Genomic DNA, 20922 nt, shown 5'->3' with positions numbered 1-20922 from the left:
GACTGCCAGGACTGGACTACATACTATTCTCTGTACACTGATACCGTTTCTCAAAGGGTAGCTTCTAAGGGAGCAGCCTTTGGGACAAGTGTGGCCTTGGGTGGTAGAGGAGGAGATAGCAGGTCTGCGGGAGACACCTCATTCCTCAGAGCCTCCTCAGGGGAGCAAAGGAAGGTGGCAAAGGCCCTATGGACTCAGAACCCAACTGGAGGCTCTGAGCCCCTGTGTGGGTACTGAGGCAGCTCTGAGGGCCCCCCACTATTGTTTTCTGAGACAATGACTCTAGGGCCCTTCCCATGATGACCTGCCATGTGCCTCATCCAGGTCACCAGCCAAGATAAAGCTCCGACTGTCATCCGCAAGGCCATGGACAAACACAATCTGGATGAGGATGAGCCTGAAGACTATGAGCTCGTGCAGATCATTTCAGAAGATAGAAGTGAGTCCAGGGTGAGGCAGGTGGGCAGCGAGGGGGGTTGGGCAGCATCACACCCCAGACCCAGAGCTCCAGAATACCCGCCACCAAGGTGGGAGTCAGCCTTTTGTACACCCCGGATGGACAGGTGTCTCTTCCCTGCCCCCTGGTGGCTGTTGGGCCCAGTCACATGGCCTTCCCTGGAGTGTGAGCAGGCTGTAGGAGGAGCCATTCAAAGCTGTGATGCTGCAGAGGGAAGAGAAAGACTGTTCTCTCAGCGAGGCCACCAGATGGCCAAGCCTACAGGCCACTCAGAGGGATGCTTTCTGACTGAGAGGAGAAACATGCGCTTCAGAAAGAGTCATGCCTGCCATGGACTGAAACAGATAGTGTGTTGAAGTCCATATGTGTATGTCTTAGACCCTTTAGGCTGTTTTAACCAAGTGCCATGAACTTAAGACCTAGCAACAGAAATCTACTTCTCATGTCTCGGGGTTGGGGGGTGGGGTCTGCACAAGGGGACATGGAGTCTCCCTGGAACCCAACACAGGCAGCCTGTGGCCAAGTCTCCCCAGAGCACTGGTCCTGAGTAGGGCATTATTTGGGTTGATGTGGTCTGGATTCTGTTAAGTCTCTTCCAGCTCAAGGTCCTGAATGGTGAGGACAACTGGGGTATGGGGAAGGGTGACCCTTTGCCAGTACCACGCAGAAGTGGAACTTCTAGATTCCATTCCTTTTTAGACAGGAGTCCTTGGGTTTCTTCAGTGCCTCAGTAGTCTACCTTTGGACAAATTGCTTTCTTTCTTTTTTTTTTTTTCTTTTCCTAGGTCATCAGTGGGGCTTGGCGCTTACATGGTGATCCACTACTCTGGGAGGAGTCTTTTTTTTTTTTTTTTTTTGACAGAGGGTAGACAGAGAAGATGAAAAAGACAGAGACACCTGCAGCGCTACTCCACTGCTTGTGAAGCTTTCTTCCTGCAGGTGGAGCCCAGGAGCTTAAACCTGGGTGGTTCTGCATTGTGTGTGCAATCTACTGAATTTGCCACCCACCACCCGGATGCCAATGCTGCCTCCTTTTCCTTAACCTCCCCCTCCTTTCTTTTTTTGTTGTTTTTAATTTAATTTTTTTTTTGCCACACTTATGTAATTCTACATCCCCTGCAGACTTTTCCTCTCTTTCTATCATAATAACAGAAAGTGAGAGAGAGACTGTGAGAGAACAGAGAGACCACAGCAGTGACCACTCGTAAAGCTTCCTTTTAGTATAGAGCTTCATGTGGTTAGCCAGGAGATTGAAGGATCCTTGCACGTAGTAAACTGTGTTCTACCAAGCAAACCCTCTCTAGCCCTTGAACAGATTTCTTTTTAAAAATATTTTATTTGTTTATTTATTTTCCTTTTTTGTTGCCCTTGTTGTTTTTATTATTGTTGTGGTTATTATTATTGCTGTCATTGATGTTATTGTTGCCAGATAGGACAGAGAGAAATGGAGAGAGGAGGGGAAGACAGAGATGGGAGAGAAAGACAGACATCTGCAGACCTGCTTCACCACTTGTAAAGCGACCCCTCTGTAGGTGGGGAGCTGGGGGCTTGAACCAGGATCCTTATGCCAGTCCTCTAGTTCCATGCCATGTGCACTTAACATGCTGCACTACAGCCTGACTCCCGAACAGATTTCTTTCTTTTTAAATATTTATTTATTCCCTCTTGTTGTTTTATTGTTGTAGTTATCGTTATTGTTGATGATGTCATCATTGTTGGAAAGACAGAGAGAAATGGAGAGAGGGGGAAGACAGAGAGGGGGAGAGAAAGACAGACACCTGCAGACCTGCTTCACCACCTGTGAAGCGACTCCCCTGCAGGTGGGGAGCTGGGGGCTCAAACCGGAATCCTTACGCCAGTCCTTGTGCTTAACGCCATGTGTGCTTAACCCACTTTGCCTGACTCCCCCAAACAGATTTCTTAATGACATGTGTCACTAAGAATTCTTGGTCATCCTGCAGTTGGATCTAGGATCTCGGGTGTTTGACTTAAAGAGGGCTATCAAGGAGCACAGTGGTCCAGAGGACCCCCTGTGCACTACTAATCTTCCTTCTGACCTCTCTGCCAGAACTGAAGATCCCTGATAATGCCAACGTGTTCTATGCCATGAACTCTGCAGCCAACTATGACTTTGTCCTGAGGAAGAGGACAGCCTTCACCAAAGGGGCAAAGGTCAGGCACGGAGCCAGCTCAACTCTCCCTCGCATGAAGCAGAAGGGCCTTAAGATTGCTAAGGGCATCTTCTAGTTGGTTCCTCATGCTCGCCAGCCACAGAGACACCTCTTCCAAGGTCTGACTGGCTGGGGAGCTAAGCACTTACAGACTCCAGTGGCCTGGGCCAGGTGGGCTCCTGCCGCCCAGCCTGCCAGCCCAGACCACTCCCAGGACCAGTTTCACCCTGAAACTCTCACTGCCGGGCTTGACGCCTACTTCTGCAGGCTGACCTGGCCTCCCGTGGACCACTCGCTGCCTTAGGTGCCTTCTGCTCTCTGGAACCAGAGGACTAGCTGACATTTGCCAAGGAGCGCTGCCAAGGGGCACAGAGCCCTGCCTGCCACTGGGCACTGCCCTATATACACTGTCCTCACACCTCTCCAGGTGGGGGGGGTCACTGCCACCTGTGCCCACAGGTACCCCAGAGCACCCACTCATCCATCGAGTCTGACCACTTCAGTTCTCTCCTCATGTGCCCTGCACAGGGGTGCTGACCTCTCCTCCCACCACTCTGGCCTTTCTCGGGCTGCACCAAAGATTCCATCATCAGGGCCAACCAACCGAGAGTAAGGGAGCTTTGCCTCCCCTCACCCAGCCCTCCCAGGAGAGGAGAGACAGACCCTCTTTGTAGACCATCCTCTTCACCTGGTGAGTGAGGGTGGTCTCAGCTGGGTCCCACTGATGTCGAATCCTATGCCACTTCAAGTGCCATTTCACCAATGCATCCTGGGCTTGACGAGATCACACGGGACGGAGTTTAGTGGGAAAGGAGGGTGTGGGGGAAGGGTGTGGAACTGAAAATTTGTATAAAAGGCAAAAAAAATGTTTACCAGTTGGGGAGGGGCAATATTTATTTCTTGTAAATAGAAAATGTTAGACTTGAATATTATATTAAAAAAAATCCCATTTCTACGCTACCCTGGGCAGTGTGGCATTGGTCTTTCATCTCCAGCAGCAGCTAGCCTGAATGAGGCACAGACTCTCACGTTCCGTATCAAGTAAGAGACCTCCAGCGGAAGCAGGGCAAGCCAGCTGCGTCTCCTCTGGCTCAGGAAACACACAGTCTGTGTTTCACAGAATAGACTTCAGCCTCATTGATCCGAGACGGCCACTCGGGACACCTGGTATGAGAGGTTGGAGCTACTTGTACACACATGGCAACATCCCTTGGGTGTGGGGCCAGGTGGTGGTGCACCTGGTTGAACGCACATGTTACCATGCTCAGGGAGCTGAGTTCCAGCCCCAGGCCCCACCTGCAGGGGGAAACTTTCTGAACAGTGAAGCAGTGTTGCAGGTGTCTCTCTCTCCCTATCTCCCCCACCTCTCTCAGTTTTTCTCTATCCTGTCAAATAAAACAAAGGGAAAAAGATAGGCAGAAAGAACAGTGGATTCATCATGAAGGCTTCGACAATAACCCTAATGGCAATAAAGAAAATGAATGAATGAATGAATAAAAATTTGGCTGCCTTTAAAGATAGCACCTATTTAAAAAAAAAAGAATGGGATGAGAGATAGCATGATCCCTACATAAAAAGATTTTCATGCCTGAGACTCCAAGATCCCAAGTTCAATCCCCTGGCACCACCATAAGCCTGAGCAAAATAGTGCTTCATTAAAAGAAAATAAAAATTTGAAATATTTGAAATAAAAATAAATGAATTAAATAAGTAATAAAAGTTGAAATAGTACCTATAGAAGAAAGTGGCAAAGTAAGAACCTCTAGGGGTCAGTCTCTTCATGGAAACAGCAATTAAGCTGCAGGGGAGAAAACTGCCAGAATCAGCAGTTCGGGGACTCTGGAACCTGATCAGACATAGTAACCAGGAGAGGCTGACACTGCTGAAAGCTCAGCTAGGCTGCACACTGACAGCTGAGACCATGGGCCAGGAGCACAAGCTTTGCCAAAGCAGGTTGAGAAAGGCACTAGAAGAAGTCGGGCGGTAGCACAGCAGGTTAAGTGCAGGTGGCACAAAGCGCAAGGACCGGTGTAAGGATCCAGGTTTGAGCCCCTGGCTCTCCACCTGCAGGGGAGTTGCTTAACAGGTGGTGAAACAGGTCTGCAGGTGTCTCTCTTCCTCTCTGTCTCCCCCTTCTCTCTCAATTTCTCTCTGTCTCTATCCAATAACAAATAAATAAATTTTTAAAAAAGAGAGAGAGACTACAGTGCTCGGTAAGAACAGTCAATCCCCAGGGGGGAGAAGTGGATTCTCCACACTGTAGTGCTCAACATCCAGGTCTCAGCAGAGTGGGCAGTATACAGTAGAGTCCAGTGGGTGCTGGCCGGTTCCCTCCATACCAAGGTGAAGCCCAGGGCAATGTGGTTCCAAGTTCATGTGGTCATGTCGGTACTGACACTCCCAGAGGAGTCACTAGACCTGAGCTCTTTGAACCTGCAATCTCCTAGGTTGGATGCGTTTTGCCCAAGTCTGTACTTTGGTGATATCATGCAGGGCAGGTGTGGATGGTTGAACTTTTCTGGTGGGGAAGGCTGAAAGATGTGTGAAGGGAGTGGGAATAGGAGGGAGGCCACCAAGGCTGTCTTACCCTGTGCAGCACTGGAGTCTGTCTGTCAGGGTGGTGAGCAGATGCTGTACTGGGCACTCTGGGGTCCTCCAGTGACCCTAACTTGAGGTCACTAAAGACTGACCTCCTAGCCAGTGGGGAGCCTTCAGGACCCTGGACAGTTCCTAACCTGTCCCTTAGTATTTTATTTTTTAGATGGAGATAAAGTGAAAGAAACCACAGCACCAAAGCTTTCAGTTCACTGGGGACCAGACTTGAACCGGGGCTCTGCACATAGAAAAGCAGCATACTATCCAAAGGAGCTATTTTAGCTGGTTTATATTTTCTTTAAAATTTTGTTAATTTCTTTATTGGAGAATTAATGTTTTACATTCGACAGTAAATACAATAGTTTGTACATGTATAACATTTCCCAGCTTTCCATATAACAATACAACCCCCACTAGGTCCTCTGTCATCCTTTTTGGACCTGTATTCTCCCCACCCCAGAGTCTTTTACTTTGGTGCAATATGCCAATTCCAGTTCAGGTTCTACTTGTGTTTTCTTTTCTGATCTTGTTTTTCAACTTCTGCCTGAGAGTGAGATCATCCCATATTCATCCTTGTGTTTCTGACTTCTTCTACTAGCGTTTGCCCTTCTTCCGTAGCCAGTCAACAGCGTCAGGTTGAAAGCTGTCAGGAGCTGCTTGTTGCTGGCTTTGAAAGTGACTGGGATCCATGTGGATTCAGTTGGCTAGGAAGGATCGTCGGTTTCCCCAGTGAATGGGTACTCACGGGATGCACCACGAGTGTTTCTGACTTATTTCACTTAACATGAATTTTTCAAGGTCCATCCAAGAACAGCTGAAAACAGTGAAGTCACCATTTTTTATAGCTGAGTAATATTCCATTGTGTATATATACCACATCCTGCTCAGCCACTCATCTGTAGTTGGACACCTGGATTGCTTCCAGGTTTTGGCTATTACAAATTGTGCTGCTGAGAACATATGTGTACACAGATCTTTTGGGATGGGTTTGATGGGTTCCTTAAGATATATCCCCAGGAGAGGAATTGCAGAACCATAGGGTAGGTCCATTTCTAGCTTTCTGAGAGTTCTCCAGACTGTTGTCCACAGAAGTTGGACCAATTGACATTCCCACCAGCAGTGCAGGAGAGTTCCTTACCCCACAACCTCTCCAGCATTTGTTGCTGCTACCTTTTCTGATGTATGACATTCTCACAGGAATGAAATGATATCTCATTGTTGTCTTTATTTGCATTTCTCTGACAATCAAAAGACTTACAGCATTTTGTCATGTGTTTTTCGGCCTTTTGGATCTCTTCTGTGTTGAATATTCAGTCCATGTCCTCTCCCACTTTTGGATGGGGTCATTTGTTTTCTTGTTGTTGAGTTTGGCAAGCTCTTTATTTATTCTGGTTATTAGCCTCTTGTCTGATGTGTGGCATGTTAAGATCTTCTCCCATTCTGTGAGGGGTCTCTTGGTTTGGGTAGTGGTTTCTTTTGCTGTGCAGAAGCTTTTTAATTTGATGTAGTCCCATAGGTTTATGCTTGCCTTAGTCTTCTTGTAATTGGATTAGTTTCATTGAAGATGTCTTCAATGAAAAGAAAAGAGTTCTGCCAATATTTTCCTCTAAGTATCTGATAGTTTGTGGTCTAACATCCAAGTCCTTGATGCACTTGGAATTACTTTTGTATTTGGTGAAATACAGTGGTTCAGTTTCATTTTTCTGCATGTTTCAACCCATTTTTCCCAAAACCATTTATTGAAGAAACTCTGCTTTCCCCATGTAATACTCTGGGCACCTTTGTCAAAGATTAGATGTCTATAGGTGTGGGGGCTTACTTCTGGGCTCGCAGTTCTATTCCACTGGTCAGTGTGTCTGTTCATGTTCCAGTACCAATCAGTTTTGATGACAATGGCCCTATAATACAATTTGAGATCTGGGAGTGTGATGCCTCCAGATCTGTTCTTTCTTCTTTTCAAGATTGTTTTGGCAATTCTAGGTCTTTTCTGGTTCTAGTTAAACATTTGTAGCATTTCTTCTATTCTCCTTAAAAATGTGCTTGGGATCTTGATGGGGATAGCATTAAATTTGTAGATGGCTCTGGGTAGTATATTCATTTTGATGATGTTAATTCTTCCAACCCATGAACATGGAAAATCTTTCCACTTCTTTGTGTCTTTTTCAATTTCCTTGGGTAGTGACTCATGATTCTCAGTATACAAGTCTTCCACTTATTTGGTTAGGTTTATTCCTAGATATTTTATTGTTTTTGTTGCTATAGTAAAAGGAATTGATTTCCGGATTTGATGTTCTTCTAACTTAGTGTTTGCACAGAGGAATGCCACTGACTTTTGAATATTAATTTTGTAGCCTGACACCTTACTGTATTGCCTAATAATTTCCAAAAGCTTCTTGCTGGATTCCTTAGGTTTTTCTTTTGTTACCCTTATTGTTTTTATTGTTGTAGTCATTGTTGGATAGGACAGAGAGAAATAGAGAGAGGAGGGGAAGACAGAGGGGGAGAGAAAGATAGACACCTGCAGACCTGCTTCACCACTTGTGAAGCAATACCCTTTGCAGGTGGGGAGCCGGGGGCTCGAACCGGGATCCTTACGCCGGTCCTTGGCTTCGTGCCACGTGCATTTAACGCACAGTGCTACCGCCCAACTCCCGATGAACCGTCTTTTTAGTATATTGCTGTATCTGGTTAGCTAGAATTTTGTTCAGTATTTTAGCATCTGTGTTCATCAGTTATTGGTCTGTAGTTTTCTTTTTTGGTTGTGTCCTTGTCTGCTTTTGGTATCAAAGTGATGTTGGCTTCATAGAATCTAGAAGGGAGTATTCCAGTGTCTTCAATCTTCTGGAAGACTTTTAAAAGTAGAGATATTAGTTCTTCTTTGAAGGTTTTATAGAATTCATTTGTAAAACCATCTGGTCCAGGACTTTTATTCTTGGGAAGGTTTTTGATAACTGTTTCAATTTCATTAGCTGTGATGGGCCTGTTCATGTTATCTACTTCCTCTTTATTTAATGTTGGAAGTTCGTAGGTATCTAGGAACTAGTCCATTTCTTCCATTTTCATCTATATGCTTGGTGGCATATAGTTGTTCATAGAAGCCTCACATGATATGTTGAGTATGTCTATTGTGATATCTCCTCTTTCATTTTTGATCTGACTTATTTGGGTCTTCTCCCTTTTTTGTTTTGTGAGTCTGGCTAAAGGTTTGTCGATTTTGTTCTCCCTTTCAAAGAACCAACATTTACTTTCGCTGATTTTTTTTTGTATGGTTTTCTTCTTTTCAATGTTATTGATTTCTGCCCTAACTTTAGTGATTTCTGTCCTTCTGGGTGCTTTATGGTTCCTTTGTTCTTCTTCTTCTAGGTCTTTTAAAGTGCACTCAGGTTGTTTATTTGTGCTTTTTATTGTTTCCTAATGTGTGCTTGTATGGCTATGAACTTCCCTTTCAGTATTGCTTTAGCTTGTGTCTTCATTTTCATTGAACTCTGAAAACATTTTGATTTCTTCCTTATTTCCTCTTTGACCCAGTAGTTGTTAAGTAGTGGGAATTGACCGTTGTTTCAGTATTATTTTAATCCCTGAGTTGGAGCACAGTGACTTAAAAACCTCTTTTGTTCTTTTTCTTCCCTGTAGGCTATGGGAGCTTGAGGGTTTTTTAACTATAAGTAGGCTTCTTAGCTTAATCCCTCACTCCTGACCAAGAGATAAAGCGCACGGTGGGGCAGAGATAATCCAGTGGTTATGCAAAGAGGTAGAGATCTTCTCCTGAGTTTCCTGGTTAGTTCTCTGTTCCCTGGTGTCAAGCACAGGGCCTCCCCCCCTGCTGCTGCAGCTTCTGAGGGCAGTAGCAATGGAGACTCACAGTTACATTTGGTGAGTCTTAGGAGAGTCCTCTCCTTCCTTCAGCCGTCTTTTTGTTGGTGAAACAGACTGGAGGTGGTGTCTCAACTGGTAAAGTGCCAGACTGTTACCAGCCACTTAATCTCTCCCTAGGCTCCTCTCTGTCTGTGAGCCACACGTATTTACACTCACCGGTGATTTGGTGGGTTCCTGAAGTCAGTCTAGCCCCTGTCTTGTTGCGGTCTTCTTTAAATTTTAATTAATTAATTTTATGAGTAGAAAAGGCCTCATGCTTGGGGGTGGGGGTTGGGCGGTGGCACACTGGTTTAAGCGCACATAATATAAAGCACAAGGGCCTATGCGAGGATCCTGGTTCGAGTCCCTGGCTCCCCACCTGCAGGGGGGTTGCTTCACAAGCAGTGAAGCAGGTCTACAGATGTCTGTCTTTCTCTCCCCCTCTCTCGTCCCCTCACCTCTCAATTTCTCTCTGTCCTATCCACAAATAAAAATAAATTTTTTTAGAAGTCTCATGCTTGTATGTCCAGAGTCCTACCACTGAATCATCTCCTGGGCTACAGGTAAGTATTTTCAATTTTGATGCCTGTAAAGGCAACAACCAGATAGACTCTAGTGGGTGGCTCTCAAATGTCCCACAGGCTTTGTGTTATCATCCAGACGTACAGTAAGCCTGGCCTCTGCAGAGGGTACCCCTTGCTACAGCATCAGGAAGAGCACAGTCCTGTATCCCATCGACCCCAGCCGTTCAGGTACCCTTCTGAGCTGTGATTTCCCAAATGACAAACAGGTGTGCCCCACCACCACCACAACAACAACTGAGAAATAAGAGGTTGTGGTCCGGGAGGTGGCAGTGATAAAGCTTTGGACTCTCAAGCATGAGGTCCTGAGTTCGATCCCCGGCAGCACATGTGCCAGAGTGATGCCTGGTTCTCTCTCTCCTCCTATATTTCTCATAAGTAAATAAAATCTTTAAAATAAAAATTAAAAAAATAGAAATAAGAGGTTTCAAGGCCAGGAGGAGGTACTGGAGACATGAAGGGACTCCTGCAGTGCTGGAAGGCAGCTTCAAGCAGGCCCAGCAGAAATCCTATATTTGCTGATGTGGAGGAGGGGTACACTGTCACATCCTTAAGGGAACTTCCTAAGACAAAAGCAGGGACTATGAGGTGGAGAGGCTGCTTGCAGTGAGGGGCCATATAGCTCAGTCTTCATCAGGGAGCCTTGACCCAGCCAGGAAGCCCAGGATGGTAAGAGGCTGGCCCCGAGTGTCCACTGTTCCAGGAAAGGCTGTTTGCCCCTGCTCTGCTGTAGAGAGCTACCAGCAGGGCTTGGCTCCCAGCTTGCTGTGTGACTGGATGACACCTTAGACTCAATCCCAGGCCTCATCAGTCTGGATAGTGGGTGGAAACTTGGCAATGCTTCCTCCCACTTGGACACCACACACACCAGCATGCCAGAATCATCTCTGATCCTCACCCTAACCCCACAGTTACTAAATCGAGGAGAGAGTTGGGTAGTAGACCTGGCATTGTTGGGAGCACTGTTTGAAGTCTCAGAGTCAAGCTGAATTCTTGGTCTGATGACCTTCAACAACTAAACCCTCCCAGGGCCTCATTCCCCTCTGCCTATAACCATCTAAACTGGGGCTGTGGCACCTCACAGGGCCACATGAAATCAAGTCATTAAGTGTTCAGAGCAGTGCCTAAGCCCCAGGTTCCATAGAGAAGGGGGAACCCTTGACTCTGGCTTTTGCCTCCCAGCACACACCCTTAGAGTCTGGAGATGCCACCTCTGGCACCATTTGCTTCTGACCTGCCTGTGTGATACTGACTCCTCCTCTGGTTTGTATCCACCAGAAGAGGTAGAATCACTCTCTTCCCAGGTCAATTCTCAGAGCCCATTTAGAATCAGCTCACTCCCCACATGCCAGGACACACATTTGTTATGGAGGGGCCACCACCTAAAGAGTGCAGCTTCTCTGTGTGGTGGCCATGAGTTCAGCTCACCCTCATGGTGAGGCAGAGTTAGTGGCTCCCTGGGAAGCCACATCCCAGAAATCCAGGATCAGCTATGACACTTCTCTCAACCTGTTTGCTTCTCTATGAATTAAAGTGGGTCTGTTGGCTTCCTGGAGAGTGAAGAGACCAGCACCTGCTACCTTTATAATAGCCAGGACCCTTCTTTTCCACATGGGACTTGGGAGCAAAGAAAGATATCATACCTAAGAGATGAAGCTTTATTCAGACAGACCTCAGAGGAGAGGTAGACTCATGGGATGGGGCCAAATGTATTAGAAACCGATGGCAATAGGCATATGAACTGCCTCAGAGATTTCCGGAGGCACGGGAGCAGCCTCAGAGTCACCTGAGGGGGGCACAGGAGCAGCCTCAGAGTCACCTGAGGGGGGCACAGGAGCAGCCTCAGAGTCACCTGAGGGGGGCACAGGAGCAGCCTCAGAGTCACCTGAGGGGGGCACAGGAGCAGCCTCAGAGTCACCTGAGGGGGGCACAGGAGCAGCCTCAGAGTCACCTGAGGGAGGTAAGGGGAGAGCTCCCTCATCAGTTACTGTGGGCAGAGGCTTGTAGGTCAGGGTCCAGTAGCGCAGGAAGTTGGCCCTCAGGTGCTGCTTCACAGAGTTGGCATTAATCTTCTTGTTGATCTCCAGATAGTCACTGTTCTCCAGAGTGTAGGGGATCCATTGTGTGGGCACAGCAGAGTGACCCATGTTAGGGTCCCTGCAAGGTGAGAAGAAACAGGCTGAGGACTCATGCTGACCTAACCTTCAGGGCCTTCACTAGGTCTAAGGCACCTCATGGGCACAGGCATATTTTGGGTCACTTCTCACCTCACTAAGAGATTAGCCTGACTCAGGAAAGTGAAATGTGTTGACAGCAGGGACTAGGACCTCAGGTCATGATAGAGGATCCTGGGATCAACCTGACCCCCACTTACCCAGTTCTGGCAAAGTTGGTCCAGTAGGCTATCATGGCCTTGGAGACAGTTCTGTCCTGAGTTCGGTAGCCCAAGGGAGAGGAAAAGGGCTTCCCAAAGACATACTGGAGGTCGTCAGCATGGTCAGCCCCTACCCAGTTGGGGTAGATGGGCATCCGTGTGGGGTGGGAGAACAAGTAGGAGTAGGTCCTGGCACTCCTGGGGAGAAGAGAAACACCACCCAGCTCAGAAGGGTGATTAGCCAGGGTCCCCACCCCAGAGCCAGGCCCTAGAGGGAGGCCAAGGGGTGGGGGTGGCTCTGGGGTTTCCCACAGAATCAAAAGACATTGGACTTATAACACCTTAAAAAAAAAAGTCGAATGAATTAATGGGTTTAGGTTTCAATTTCAGTTTATCCTTGACCTCAACAAGACATGAAGAGACACCTTCCTCCTAAGTAACAAGAATCATTTTCCCCTCTCCAGGTGAATTTATAGTCTTTCACTTAACTAAAACACATCCTGACTTTTCTGAAAATCTAATAGGTAAGTTCTGTGCCTTCAGATGTTTTCTAGTTGGTCTTCACTAAAGTGGTTGTATCACTGTTGCAAAGCACACATGATAGACTTCTACATGTTGTCTTCAAACTTGTTGAACATCCTGAACTTATTATTATTATTAGTTTTCATTGGCTAGAATTACAGTAAGGTTATTGGTGTGACCACTGTCTGTGGTTATTTTGATGGTGGGGTGAGAGAGAATATGCAGGGCCAGGCTGGGCTGAGGATGATGGGGCTTTGCTATCCCACTGGCCATATGAGTGAGAGGACAAGAGGAATGTCTCCAGTCTTGTCATTCCTTACAAAGTGGATGGTGCCAGAAGAGGTGGCGTGGAACACTTCTCTCCAGACATGTCTGCAGTCACCCCCCCCCCCAAATCCAGACCCCCAAGGAGCCTCCCCCACTTACTTGGCATTGGATTTGTGCTGGGCCAGTGCCGTCTGTGTGGGCATCAGGAAGAGGATATCTGTCTCCAGGTTCACCACAGTCTTCTTCCTGGCCTCCTGGGATGAGTCTTGGGCCCAGGACTCAGTGTACATGTCATAGGTGGCCTGGGCACCCTGAAGCCCCTTGGTGAATGTGAGCCCTTTGACAAGCTTGTAGAAGTCCTCACTGCAAGGACAAAGCCAGCACTGGACCCTCCACCCAGTGCTGCCCATCCACCTCCACTGTGCCAGCTGTGCCCATGTAGCAAAGGAACACAAAAGGCCTCTATGGGGAGTCGGGCAGTAGTGCAGCAGCTTAAGCGCACGTGGTGCAAAGCTCAAGGACCGGTGGAAGGATCCCGGTTCGAGCCCCTGGCTCCCCACCTGCAGGGGAGTCGCTTCACAGGCAGTGAAGCAGATCTGCAAGTGTCTATCTTTCTCTCCCACTCTCTGTCTTCCCCTCCTCTCTCCATTTCTCTCTGTCCTAACAACGATGACATCAGCAACAACAATAATAACTACAACAACAATAATAAAAGGAAAATAAATATAAAAAAATTTTAAAGGTGTCTATGGAGCTTCCTCCTTTATTATCTTCACACTGGTGCCACCAGTAAGCCCTGTCCCCCCAGCTTACTCTGTGACAGTCTGCTTATCTTTGTCAACAGCTGGCATGTCAATCGAGGAAAACACATGACCGTCCATGTCATTGGTTCCTGCCATGTAGTCGATGTCGGCAGCATTGGCATACAGGTTGATGGGCTCATCGGGGATGAAGTCTCCATCAACCACAGGGAGGAAGCCCAGGTAATACAACATGGGGTCTGTGTGGAAGAAGAGAAGTTTTTACACCTTCCAGCACCCCCTACCCTCCCTTGTCTCTGGGGCTAACCGAGAGACTTCTTCTGCCCCTTTGATGAGACCATGTGCTCAGCCTTGCACACCAACCCATGCATGGACACATGAAGGTTCCGTCAGGTGATATTCCTGAGCACGGGAGGGTTTTTGTTTTATGGCTGGTTACCACAGATGCCATGAGCAGCCCCCCTATAGCTGTGATAGATTTATCTCTAGACTGCCAAATCCCCTTCTCCCATCATGGTTTCAATTCACTCAACTTGAGCCTCCTCATCTGGAGGCCCAATCAGGGTTCTGACTATGGGGGATGCCCCTTTCCCTCTCCACAATGGACCTAAAGCAGGAGGCAGGGAGTGCTAGAAGTACTTGAGAGACCCATGAGAGAGGTACCCCCTTTCAGAGCTGGGCTCTAGACTAAGCAGCAGTTGTGTGATTCTATACTGCCTCCAGACCCTTCAACCTGGTATCAGGATAGACCACAGGCTTCTCCTGTTGACCTGGTGGAAAAATGGGTTTGGGGACTGGGTGGTGGTGTACCTGGTTGAGCGCACATGTTACAATGCACAAGGACCCGGGTTACAATGCCCCCAACCCCCACCTGCAGGGGGAAAGCTTCACAAGTAGTGAAGCAAAGCTGCAGGTGCCTCTGTCTCTCTCCCTCTCTATCATCCCCTTCTCTCTCAATTTCTGACTGTCTCTATCTAATAAATAATTAAAAATTAAAAAAGAAAAAGAAAAGTGGGTTTGATTTGGGGTGATATCCTAGCTTAGCTTCTTTGCCTGGCATCTGGTTTGATTTGAAGTAAACATGTAGTAAGAAGTCCTATGTAATTCCTCTTTTTTTATTATTATTATTTATTTTCCCTTTTGTTGCCCTTGCTGTTTTGTTGTTGTAGTTATTGTTGTTGTTGATGTCGTCATTGTTGGATAGGACAGAGAGAAATGGAGAGAGGAGGGGAAGACGGGGGCGGGGGGAGAAAGACAGACACTTGCAGACCTGCTTCACCGCCTGTGAAGTGACTCCCCTGCAGGTGGGGAGTCGGGGGCTCATACCGGGATCCTTATGCGGGTCCTTGCACTTTGTGCCATGTGCGCTTAACCCACTGCGCTACTGAAGGAACAATTACCCCAACCAGTGAGGCTGACTCTAGGGATCCATCTAAATCCTTGGTATAAACAGACCTGGGATAGAAGACAGAGTTATGTGAATGAACAGTTGTGATTGAATGAGTGAAGAATGGATGGCCAGCCAGAAATTAAGAGCTTGGTTGGGGGCCCACAAATCTACTTCAAGTTTGTGCAGATTATATACACACAATCCCTCTTATATTGAGGTACCCAATTCAAGTTCGGTGGCATCTCATAGTGGCATCACACCAGGATCATAAAGAATTCTCCCAATTCATTGAGACCAGTGAAGTGCAAGGAGGTGGCTGCAGAGATCCTTCAGCACCTGGCTGTGCTTATCCTCCCCAGGGCCTTAGCTCTATCCCCATGTGCAGCACCCACTCACACTCCATGCCAGCCAGGGGCATCTTGTAGGCCATCGTCAGGGCACGAGGGTCAGTAACCTTCAGACACTTGGCCAACCTGGCAGTGTCATCCACAGGGCAGCCCACCTTTTCAGCAATCTGGAGGGGGAAGGAGGGACAGACAGTGGGGGTAGGGCTCAGGACAGCGGGACATAGTTCCAAACAGAAAAAGGAGGTAGTAATCTCTCCCTGTCCCCCGCTGCCTGTGACACACACACACACACACACACACACACACACACACACACACACACACACACACACCATGGCAGGTTCACTTACCTTTTTGGCCCAGAAGAGGGGGTTCTTCTGGATGGCCCAGGGGCTGAGAGCCACACCACTCTGGCTGATGGCTCGGCGGATGAGGCCCTTGTTGTAGGGAGAGAGGGTCTGCAGCACAGAGGGGCCTGTCACCAAGAACGCCCCCACCTGCCCACCCAGGCTTGGCCAACATGACCCAGTAAGGTCAGCACAGCCAACTTGCCAACCCCCTGCCCCCAACCATCATCATGGGCTCCCATCCAAGTCCTGGGGGCTGCCCACCCCTCCAGGGGTCTCCAGACCTGCAGGGAGACACTGGCTGCTCCAGCTGATTCCCCAAAGATGGTGATGTTGTTAGGGTCCCCCCCAAAGGCAGCGATGTTCCTCTTCACCCAAGCGATGGCCATGTGCTGATCCCGAAGCCCATAGTTGCCTGGGGATGGGGCACAGTCAGCACTGGGCCTCTGGCGGGGTGGGAGGGGTCTGCACGGGGACCCTGCTTCCATGAGACCCCCTTCAATCTGAGGGTAAACATGTCCTGCCTGACTCTAGGTCCCTGGAGGAGTCCCAGGATGCTGAGTGCCAGCTTCCCAAGAGGCTGGTGGGGAGGGAGCTGGAGGAGGCTGGGTCTTGGGGAGGACAGCAGGGGGCAGCCTGCTTACTGGCTCCCTTCCCAGTTGGTCCCTTTCCTTCCTTCCTTCCTTCCTTCTTTCTTTCCTTCCTTCCTTCCTTTCTTTTTTTTTCTAATTATTTTATTTATTTTTAATGCGAGATGGGGAAGGTAGAGAGAGAGAAAGTCCAGATCACTGCTCATTTCTGGCTTATGGTATTGGAGAAACTTCAGAACCTCAGGCATGAAAAGCTTTTGCATATTCATTATGCTGTTTCCTCAGCCCATCCTGGTCTCTTTTGATGTCTCTCCTGAGACTTATGTTTCCCTACTACCCAGGGTCTGCTGTACTGTGTCCTTTTATGTCACTTGGCTCCTTGTCACCAGCTACACTGCATTCTTGCAGGGTCATAGTCAGTTTATCTGTCTGGAGGTATCATTCCTCTCACTAAGGCTGCCAAGGGGCTCCTGCATCTCTTGGTCCAGCTGTATCTCCCTGGTGCTAAGAGTGGTATCCTGGGCCTTTCTGTTTGGCTGTCTCTACTGTGTTGGCTCAGTGATTCTGAGGGAAATCCCCACAGGATTGGTCAGGGGTACCCTCCTGGCAGACCTGGCAGGTTGGCATCTCCAGTGCTGAGGAAGCCCAGGGGGCCGACACGGTAGTTGAAGGTGACCACGATGACATTGCCCCGCGTGGCGATCTCCTCCCCGTCATACAGGTAGTTTTTGAGGAAGTTGGCACCTTGGCCTGAGCCCATGAGAAAGGCACCTCCATAGATCCAGATCATGACGGGCAGGTTCCGGGAGACTGTGGTGAGAGGAGCAGCTTTGACCCTCCTGTGACCCTCCTGGAACCACCTGCCCCTCAGGGGAGGAGCCTGAGATCCCTGTGCTGATGTGGGGAGGTTGTCAGGGAGAGCCTGGGCCTCCTGTTGCTGGGGTGGTGATCTAAGAGTGACTCTGACCTTCCCTCTTGCCCTGAGGGACCCAGATGTTCAAGTAGAGACAGTCTTCCGCCCCATAGGTGTCATCCTGGGTGACAGTGGCCTGCAGGCATCGCTTTTTGAAGTCCTTAGCCTTGAGGGTTCCTGTGAGCATGAGATGGGGTGTGAGGATACAGAAATTCAGTGTCACCCTAAACCCAGGCCAGTCCTGCCCCCACTGCCCCCACCTTGCCAGCCAGGGTGTGGCTGGGGGTTCTCCAGGGCCTTGGGGGGAGCAGCAAAGGGGATGCCCTTGAAGATGTCCACATAGTCGCCAAAGAGGCCAAGCTTCTTGTTGACCCCTTCCACGAAGCCTCCTTCCGTGTACACAGCACCCAGCTGCAGGGACAGAGGCAGGCTCAGGCTGCATGGCCCATAGGGAGACAGGGCCAGGCAGTCAGGTATCTAGAGGGCCCCCAACACTGCTTCAGTGAGGGAGGGGCCAGTGAGCACCTGACACCACAGCCCACCCCACCACGTGCTGGAGGAGCTGCTTACTGCCACCGCCACCCTTCCCCCCCCAACATGTCAGCCCCTTCACTCCAGGGGAAGCTCCTTCAGCCCAAGCCTGCAGCCGAGAAAGCCTCTTGAGAAATTGGGAGAGACAGAGGAGACTTGGATTCTGACTCAGGCTGCCTGTGCTGAGAGCTTCTGCCTCCCCATCTGGAAGAGAACCAACTCCCCCCCACCCTCCTGGGATCTATTAGCTGTCCTGCTGTCAGCAGGGACAGATCTGTAGTCACTGAAGCATCACTACAGGTAATGGGGTCCCTCATGGAGGGCTGTGCTGTGTGGCCAGTTCTGACATGGAGACTTCCCTGCTGGGCAGCAGCCATCCAACCTCATAGCCAGGCTCTTGTCCCCCTACCACCCCAGGTGACCTCTCCCTATGGTCACCCTGCTGGGCTTTCACCTGTGGGGGGGGGGCACACAGCCACACCCCAGCCTAATTACCATCGTCTCCCCTGCTGTGCTGGAGGGGGGATCAGGAGATGGAGAGGGGAAGGACCTGAAGCAGCAGGGGGTACATGGGGCCCAGAGGTTCACAAAAGCCTGTTCCCTTGTTCCCCTGCTTCTAGGGTTTTCTCCCTCTCTTTCCTCCCACTCACTACCTCATCCCATGGTGAGGCCAAGTCATTTTCCTGACCTGCCTTCTAGAACTTCTGTGAGAGACCAGAGGGCCATGTCAGTGCCTAGGGGACCAGGAAATCACCTCTCAGTGTCTATATATCATTAAGATTGGCCTTGGGGGTTGGGGTGGGGGTGCAGTGAGAGCAATGCTGGAGACATTGGCCACTAGGCAGAAAGGTGAAGGTAACACTGTACTGGGGGTCAGCTTGGCCAAACCTGACCATCTCATCATGCAGACTGATTTCCCTAAGAAAGAACATGCTCAGCAGGCAAAATAGGTGACTCAGATCCTGGACTTGCTTTGTCAGGTTCAAGACACAAGACACAACAAGGTTTTCAATCATTTGATCACACTAGTCTCACAGGTCCACACAATATCACACAACAGTCTCTATTCTTGGAATTACATCCCAGATCCTTGGAACACTACTGAGAATCCAACCTAGTCCCCACTTTACTAGAGAGAATTCAGACTCTCCAGGGTCAAGGGGAGATCGAGGGACAGCATGGCCCTGTTGTGTGAGGGCCTGTATGCCAGAGAGACAATGAGAACCCCCTGGTAGAGAGTTAATTAGCTCTGTTGGATTCCTGATGTGATAGAGACTTGCAGTCACCCTCACAGTCTGTCTGCACTTGGTAGTGGGGTTTCTGTCCTGTGGGGCTTCTATCCTGGCCTCGCACAGAAGGAGGGAAGGGGAAAAGGCAGGTTTAACAGAAGCCTCCGCAGCACCAGCTGTTTGGGGAAGGACACATATCCACAGGTGGATCTAAGAGCAAGTGGGAAGGGACATTGATCAGCCGGAGTCCAGATTATAAGCCAGATTGTAGTTGGCTGGGCCACATTTCCAGATTCTTCTGGGAAGAAGACTCTTTCCAGATTCCACAGGTGCCCTGTGAGGTGGGGAAAACCTGTCTGCTGTGAACCCCACCCCCCGGTCCTCTCTTCTATAAATAGGGGACAACATGCAATGCTCTGGGGAGAGAAAGGAGCCAGATTGTGGGTCAGGGTGCCAGGCTCGGCGAATAAACTCAGGATTCCCAGCTACACCTGAGAGTCAGATCGACAGTGAGTTTTCATTTTAGTATCAGCATATCCCACGTAGTGTGCGGAGCACCCTGGTACCAGAAATCATTCCCCCTGTCCCAACTCTCACTCACCTTTGCAGCACTGACTGCTGCTAGGCAGCAGGTCAGGCCCACGACGACCAGCGACAGGTGTCCCATGGTGTCACCTACCTCTGTGTGTCTCTCCCTCTGGTCCAAAGGTATTTATAGAGCCATAACAGCCAGCTGCCTGCAGAGGGTCCCTGGCCCTCCTCCTCTTCCTCCTGCCTTTTATCCATGCTGGCCACACTCCAGGCTTTGTACCTGGGCCAGGGAGGCAGCTGTTGTTCCCAGTGGAGTTCGGACTGGGTCAAGGTCTCGTTTGAGGCAGTGCACACACACACACACACACACACACACAGGTGCAGGGACGGTCCATCTTTCCCAGATTCAGCTATACCAGTGTCCCTGTGCAGATGTCTGACTACCTACCTGGGAGCACTGGCAGGTGGCAAGAGGAAGGGTACTGGGACTCTAAATCTTTTCCAAAGGCTTGGTTTCCCCTCTGAGGATGGGCATGCATTTCTCCACAACCTGCCTGTACCCATATTCAGCTGAAGGAATCTGTCTCCTCACCCAGAAATCTGCTTAACAACAGTTATGGCCTTAATTTTGCAAATTCTCATCAGTAAGTTGATCAATAATGCCAAAAATGACTTTTAAAAAATATTTTTTAATTTTTTAAAATATTTATTTATTCCCTTTTGTTACCCTTGTTGTAATTATTGTTGTTGATGTTGTCGTTGTTGGATAGGACAGAGAGAAATGCAGAGAGGAGGGGAAGATAGAGAGAGGGAGAGAAAGATAGACACCTGCAGACCTGCTTCACCACTTGTGAAGTGATTTCCCTGCAGCTGGGGAGTCAGGGGCTCAAACCGGGAACCTTATGCCAGTCCTTGTGCTTTGAGCCATGTGTGCTTAACCTGCTGCACTACCGCCTGACTCCCACCAAAAATTACTTTAAGGTTTAAGTGGCTACAAGGAGATTTGAGCTTCCAAAACACACTAAAGAGAAAACTGAATATTTTTTTAAAGATAAAAATGAAATGGATTGATTAGGGTCATTAAAATTTTCTTTTTTTTTTAATTATCTTTATTTACTGGATAGAGATAGACAGAAATCAAGAGGGAAGGTGGAGAGAGAGAGACCACTGGGAATCGGGCGGTAGTGCAGTGGGTTAAGCACACAAGGCACAAAGCACAAGGTCTGGCATAAGGAATCTGGTTCGAGCTCCGGCTCTCCACCTGCAAGGGAGTCGCTTCACAAGCGGTGAAGCAGGTCTGCAGGTGTCTTTCTCTCCCCCTCTCTGTCGTCCCCTCCTCTCTCCATTTCTCTCTGTCCTATCCAACAACAACAACAACAATAACAACAACAACAAAACAAAACAAGGGCAACAAAACAAAACAAGGGCAACAAAAGGGAATACATAAATAAATAATTTAAA

General features: G+C 48.9%; 2 protein-coding genes across 4 annotated transcripts in view; one reads left to right on the top strand and one right to left on the bottom strand.

Moving 5' to 3' along the window:
* RALGDS (ral guanine nucleotide dissociation stimulator) overlaps positions 1-3588 on the top strand; it is a 34462-nt gene extending 30874 nt beyond the window's left edge. For all 3 annotated transcript variants that reach the window (XM_007527868.3, XM_007527869.3, XM_007527867.3), the window contains exons 17-18: positions 325-439; positions 2526-3588. In XM_007527868.3, the coding sequence (XP_007527930.1) occupies positions 325-439; positions 2526-2704 (294 nt within the window). In that variant the 3' untranslated portion in view covers positions 2705-3588. The remainder of the gene's footprint in view (positions 1-324; positions 440-2525) is intronic.
* Positions 3589-11303: 7715 nt separating this feature from the next.
* Positions 11304-19660, bottom strand: CEL (carboxyl ester lipase). The gene is made up of 11 exons (XM_060200460.1): positions 19532-19660; positions 17431-17581; positions 17225-17347; positions 16870-17067; positions 15952-16082; positions 15671-15778; positions 15370-15487; positions 13636-13822; positions 12982-13185; positions 12034-12231; positions 11304-11816 (listed from the first exon to the last, which is right to left on the bottom strand). The coding sequence occupies exons 1-11, from the start codon at positions 19595-19597 to the stop codon at positions 11372-11374; spliced, it is 1929 nt and encodes a 642-aa protein (XP_060056443.1). The 5' UTR covers positions 19598-19660; the 3' UTR covers positions 11304-11371.
* Positions 19661-20922: the final 1262 nt, after the last annotated feature.

This window comes from Erinaceus europaeus, chromosome 10 (genome assembly GCF_950295315.1).
Source record: "Erinaceus europaeus chromosome 10, mEriEur2.1, whole genome shotgun sequence".
NCBI lineage: Eukaryota > Metazoa > Chordata > Mammalia > Eulipotyphla > Erinaceidae > Erinaceus > Erinaceus europaeus.
Note: the sequence above shows the minus strand (reverse complement) of the source record. Positions and strands in the feature narration are given on the sequence as shown.

Bases quoted from the DNA above. Each gene is read 5' to 3' on its own strand.
- CEL (XM_060200460.1), bottom strand. From the start codon at position 19,597: ATGGGACACCTGTCGCTGGTCGTCGTGGGCCTGACCTGCTGCCTAGCA. The intron at 17,068-17,224 runs GTCAGAGTCACT...CTCTCACCACAG, and splicing joins CCCTCAGGGCAAGAGGGAAG to TCTCCCGGAACCTGCCCGTC. The intron at 15,779-15,951 runs GTCTGGAGACCC...TCTGTGCTGCAG, and splicing joins CAGCCAGTGTCTCCCTGCAG to ACCCTCTCTCCCTACAACAA.